Below are 6,490 nucleotides of genomic sequence, written 5' to 3'. Positions count from 1 at the left end.
TGAATATCACTATCACATACTGTTTTTCACCTACTAACATCCTGAAAAGAAGCATGCTTACTTGGACGCAGGGAGGGAATTTGAATTCAAATAATTCAAATTCATATTAATTCAAATTCCACTTCCTTCCTTCCAACTTCCCGTTTGACAAGGGCAATTCAAATTACAATCCATAAACTAAAAGGGAGAAAATTCTTAACTTTGCTTCTGTTGTTATGTATTTTTTGTTGTATTATACAGTAAAAACAGAAGATTTTTATTATCCACTCAGCCATTTAAAATGAAATTAAATGTCAGCAGTCTCTCAGTGGACAACAGAATCATTAATGTCATCAAAGTTCACATAAGAATGAAATTGTGTGCCTTTTGTCTCTCTCTCATGGATTCTGTAATATAAATCAATTTTTTGTGTCTGTTTATTATCCTGAGTGAGATGCACAGTTAATGGACACTGCCTAGCACTCATGCACAAGCTTGCACACACTTACAGTAACTTATTATAACTTATTATATTATGCTTATACTTACTTTAACTTAATATTGCAGACCTGTGACAGCCACTACACAATCAGACTACTCTCTGATGTATCAGTATGTCCTGTGAATAAGTTAAACTCATTTCCTTTCAGTAGTAATTTCACCTCAAGCTGAGCAAATATATCATATTCTAATCTTATTAGCATATTTCATTTTGTAATATTAAAGAAAAAAATGTCCTTTTGTTTCACTTACTACCATCTGCTAGTGATGAACGTTAAAAATTAAATGTCAAGAACATTTCCTTGTGGACTTCTGATAGATCAAGGTCAGAGAAGAGCATCAATCATCTCGACCATAGACTCATTGTGATATATATATATATATATATATATATATATATATATATATATATATATATATATATATATATATATATATATATATATATACACATATATTACATTTAACATTTAGAATTGTCACATGTAAGATTAAATACTCTTGGCAAGTCCAAATAGATAACAGCCAATTCATGCAAATGCTATCATTTACATTTATTCATTTAGCAGATGCTTTTAGCCAAAGAGATTTTTCAAATGAGGCACATCACAAGCAATTCGTCAGTTCCAACTGTGTACAGTCTTGTACACAATGCCAATTTTAAAGTATAAACTAGATTAGAACTTATGCTAAATGCTTTCATTAGGGCTTTACAGTACATGTTACCTTTCACACAACCATTGTTTCAAAACATTTCATAAGGGCATGTACTGTAATAATGTAATAATGCAATATTTATTTTTATATTTAAGTTGGTAATGCTAACATTCAAGTTGATTTAATAGAAAACCATGTTTGAAATTTTATTTGGTGGTTGGAAAATATGACAGTGATGGTACAGTCATTATGTTTTGAAGAACCATCACATTTCCCAACCAAATTGGCATAAAAATTAATAAATCTAATGTGTTACATTGATCAAAGATGATATGACACATGAGGTTTTGTGACAATGTAAGCACTATAACCAGATTTTTGTATGCACCTCCCCTAATGCCATTTACCGTAGCTTGCAAATGTATGATTTTTTTTGTTGACAAAATGTTCTTACAGTCTGAAAGAATAGATACTGTAGTTAATCTTTTCAGATCAGGATGAGTTACAGTAATTTAGCAGCCTCTCATTTATCACACGGCACCCTTTAAAAAAAGACAGTCTGGACTTCATTTGAACTTCATTGGACATTGCTAATAAGTTTCCTGCCTTCTGTCTCCTTCTCTCTGATTCCCATCTCTTTAACAGGACCCATGGCCAACTCTCCGACCTCTCTGATGGCTCTCTCACAAAATCATTGATTAGTTGCTCTCCATTGCAGTCTATCGTGCTCTTCAGCACAGCATGTTGACAAGTTGCAAGTGCTCACACACATTTTAGGTGTCCATGTTTTATGGGGACTTCCCATGATTTTTGTACTGTTTTTATGGGGACTTTCCATAGACATAATGATTTTTATACTGTACGAACTGTATATTCTATATCCCAACCCAACCCATAAGAGAAAAATGTGTGCAATTTTACATAAAAAACAAACAAACAAAACATAATTTAGTGTTTTCCTCATGGGGACAAAAAAAAAAAAAAAAAATGTCTCCACAAGGTCAAAGATTTCTGGTATTGCCATCCTTGTAAGGACACAATGAACATTGTGTCCCCCACAGCATAGGGAATACCTGAAACACACACACACACACACACACACACACACACACACACACACACACACACACACACACACACACACACACACACACACACACACACACACACACACAGAGAGAGAGAGAGAGAGAGAGAGAGAGAGAGAATGTACTGTACAGTAAACAATGAAGCCTACTTGTCATATTAGATAAATAAAAATTAATTGTTTCACTGTCCTGTTTTGATAATTTACAAAATAAACAAAAGTTCCAAATAGGTTTTATGCCAAAAATTTGCCAATTTAATTATGAAAGACAATTAATTGCTTTAAATAAAATAGCTATACGTATTAGATTAATTGCATTTGTTGCAAAATTACTTTGTGATTTTGTGTGTTGTAGCTATAACCTACTGAAAATATGCCGACATGTTTGAAGGAAAAAAAAAAAAAAAAAACATTTTGATATCCGTTTTGATATTAGTTACTTTCTTGTGAAAATAACACCAAAGCGAAGAAAGATAATGAGGAAAGTATGACATGAACGGGTTTTCCTATTATTTAAAAGCACAATCCCATTGTTACAACAGTGACACCCAGCGAACACACATCTCGAAAGCGATAGTTTATTTAGTTCACAGCCCTTTCCCACCCCTGAACACGTTATCCTGACCACGCCTAGTACTGTAAAATAAAATACATTTATTTATTTTTTTCCACTTACAATAGGCTACCTAACAAATACTATCCTTTTTTTGTTTGCCCGCCCAGGTTATAGCTATTGAGGTCTGTTCAGAGACACGATAAAATGCTGAAGCTGAAATAAAAAACGCGCTATGATCTGATATAAAATGTCCATTGTAAAATACAAAATGATGCTAAACGGTGGTAGGGTACTTCAGCAGTCGGTTCTTCTCTCCGTCTGACTCTATCCAGGGGCGGGGCGGCGCTCCATCAGTTTAATGTTGTCAGCACGTGGATAGTTGAGTCCCGGGCGGGCAAGGCGCGCGGTGTTTCGCTCGGGTGGAGAGAGCGCGAGGATGCTGAGAGAGACGCCCGTGAGAGGACGAACAGGTCGCACGGATGTAAGAGAAGGTGATGGTTACTTCAAACTCTCCACGAGATGGGTCTCTTTTTCAAAGCCGCAACCAAATGAGCCGTAAGAGGAATTGTGCGGAAAAGAAAAAGACGCGAACGGGATTAAAATAAGAATACAAGGTAAGAAAAAAAACAGAGAGGAACCTGCAACTAACTTATAGTGAAATTACAAAAAGAATATTCGCGAAGACGCGCGTGGACAGCAGAGCTTTTTTCAATATGCATAACTTAAGCTTTGCAAGCGAAGTGGACACTTACATTGACATTGGTTTTACATCCTCTGGGAATTCTACAAGTCGCTATTCTCCGGCCACCATTATAGGGCTCGCGGGGCTGGTGAGCTTCCTCATCTTGTTTACAATAGTGGGGAATGTGCTGGTCGTTATCGCCGTTTTAACGAGCAGAGCGCTCAAGCCACCACAAAACCTTTTTCTTGTGTCTCTGGCTAGTGCGGACATTCTGGTAGCCACACTGATAATCCCCTTCTCCCTGGCCAATGAATTAATGGGCTACTGGTTTTTTGGGAAAGTTTGGTGTGATATCTATCTAGCACTAGATGTTCTTTTCTGCACATCTTCTATTGTTCACCTGTGTGCCATAAGTCTGGACAGGTACTGGTCTGTAACACAGGCGGTCGAGTACAACTTAAAGCGGACGCCTCGGAGAGTAAAGGGCATGATTGTGGTGGTATGGTTGATCGCAGCTGTAATCTCCTTCCCACCGCTCATCTCCATGGACCGGAATAAAGATGGTGACAAGAGCGAACCGCAATGCCAGCTGAACGACCACACGTGGTACATCTTGTACTCCAGCATCGGGTCATTCTTTGCCCCGTGTGTCATCATGATCCTTGTTTACATCCGAATCTACCAGGTGGCTAAGACGAGAACCCGAAATATGTCCGAAAAGCGTCGCGATCCGGATGGCGTAGGAACGCCACGGCTGGAGAACGGCTTGAGTCGTGAGGATTCTAGGCGGGAAAACGGGCACTGTGCCTCACCGCCAACAGGGGAACGCAAAACCGGCGAGGATGACCCAGATGTCGATCTGGAGGACAGCAGCTCATCTGATGAAAAGGCCAAACGGTCGCAAAATGAGATGGGGCCCTCACGAAAAGACCGCCGATCCAGCCGCAAGAACAGCTCCAGCTCCAAGCACTCCAGTCGAAAGTCCCGAGCCAGCAGCAAATCCCTGGACTTGTTTTCCTCCCGCAGAAAAAGGAGGAACACCATTTCGAGAAAAAAAATTTCCCAGGCACGAGAGAAGAGGTTCACCTTTGTGCTGGCCGTGGTCATGGGTGTGTTTGTGGTCTGCTGGTTTCCGTTCTTCTTCAGCTACAGCCTGTATGGGATCTGCCGGGAGCCCTGCGCTATCCATGACACCCTGTTCAAGTTTTTCTTCTGGATCGGTTACTGCAACAGCTCCCTCAACCCAGTCATCTACACCATCTTCAACCAGGACTTCCGGCGAGCGTTTCAGAAGATCCTGTGCAAATCCTGGAAAAGATCTTTTTAGAGAACATCGGCAGCTATATAGTTTGCAGCATCCAGTGCCATTTACAGGTGGTTGACAAAGACGAAAAAAATACCACTGCCCGTCTCGCTCTTTGCATTGACAATCTGTACACAACAATGACATTGATATTTTTTCCTACTTCGTTGTGTAATGCTCTTCTTGAGTCTGTGAGGACAATAGATGCTGATCACATAGGTGGTACTAAAAAGCTAAAGATGCTTGAAAAAAACAAAAACAAAAAAAAAACACCTGAATTGGGCAGCACTGTACTGCATTAGAGGAAACAGGCTTATCTTTATTATGGCTGCAGGCACTTTGAAGTTATCAAGAGATATTTTTTATGATGAGTATGCACATATGGCTTGTGTCATTGTGACTAGAGAGCTATGTAACATGAAAGGCTGTCTCCTTTTATATGGTGACAAAAAAAAGACAAGGGAAGTAAATTACCAGAAAGTGTGCTGTTTCTTTCCAGCTGAGAGAGACAAAACGGACACAGTTGGTTAGGGAGTATGAGAAGGTTGTCACCGGATGACAGATGGAAGGAGATTGTTGCCCTGATGTGGTTGAGTATTGCAAGGTTCGTCCTGAGGGTGAAAAGTCCTGACTGAACAGAGCTCTATTACAAACTGTTCTTAACTGTCCTTCAGTGAAATGAATCATTGCACTGCTGCTCTCTAACATGCCATGAAAAAGTATACAGAAGAGGTATTTACTGGACTAGACTTTTCAATGATGATGATACCATTTATTTATCTACAGGATTTATTTATCAGATTATAAACTATTTAAGCTTTGTGGCTATGCTTGTACAGTGTCTCCCATTTGTTCAAAATATCATAGTGATATAATGCAAAGTATGATATATGAGGCTGTTGTAAATTTATAAGAACAAAACAACTTTTTTTGTGGTTGTTTTTGTATATTATGAAACATCTGTCTTTATGGATGTTGGGCTTCTCTCCTTTTCTATTCCATACTTGTGATATCTCCAAAATGACTGACATGTCACTACAAGCACAGCTGATGATCAAACAAAACTGAACAAAATAAATGGATTGTAATTCTCTTTTTACTGTGAACAGAGTATAAGCTTTATATTTTATTCTTCATGTCTCTAAAGTGGGCTTATCATAATTTGAAATGGCTGTGATTAAACATTGTTTGAGGTTTTGTCATTTTGCAGGTACAATATTCCATTCAGCTCACGACAGAAAAAAATAAATAAAAGCAGAATCTGAACTAATTGAATCTAATTGTCCCAGACTGTCTGCAACAGTTGTCCGTAATGCTGCTAATGCCTATGCAGTGCTGCACAGTATTGTAAGGCCAACATTATGGTACAAATCTGTTACTTATTGAACAAAAATAAACTATGCAACAGTTAGTGCTAGAGGAAAAACTTTAAACCCAACATTTCATTGGGATAAATTCTCATAGTACATAACTTGATTCAATCATTGTCATACAGTAGTTATAAATGATCTGTATATCAAGGTTTTGGTATAATATGTGAACACAAAACCAGTCATAAGTCACGCGTGTATTTGTAGCAATAGCCAACAATACATTGTATGGGTCAAAATGATTGATTTTTCTTTTATGCCAAAAATCATTAGGATAATAAGTAAAGATCATGTTCCATGAAGATATTTAGTAAATTTCCTACCATAAATATATATTAAAAAAATATATTTTTGT

The 6,490-nt window shown here is 38.0% G+C and overlaps 1 protein-coding gene across 1 annotated transcript; it reads left to right on the top strand.

Annotated features, from left to right (window-relative positions):
- The first annotated feature begins 2,974 nt into the window (after nt 1-2,974).
- On the top strand, nt 2,975-6,146 carry adra2c (adrenoceptor alpha 2C). Its single transcript, XM_067403907.1, has one exon. It carries the CDS (start codon nt 3,494-3,496, stop codon nt 4,787-4,789), a length of 1,296 nt encoding a protein of 431 aa, XP_067260008.1. The 5' UTR covers nt 2,975-3,493; the 3' UTR covers nt 4,790-6,146.
- The last annotated feature ends 344 nt before the right edge of the window (nt 6,147-6,490 follow it).

This window comes from Chanodichthys erythropterus, chromosome 12 (genome assembly GCF_024489055.1).
Source record: "Chanodichthys erythropterus isolate Z2021 chromosome 12, ASM2448905v1, whole genome shotgun sequence".
NCBI classification, from domain to species: domain Eukaryota; kingdom Metazoa; phylum Chordata; class Actinopteri; order Cypriniformes; family Xenocyprididae; genus Chanodichthys; species Chanodichthys erythropterus.
The sequence above is the reverse complement of the archived record's forward strand: the minus strand, read 5'-3'. Positions and strand labels throughout refer to the sequence as shown.

Coding starts and splice junctions, on each gene's coding strand:
- adra2c (XM_067403907.1), top strand. CDS start 3,494: ATGCATAACTTAAGCTTTGCAAGCGAAGTGGACACTTACATTGACATT.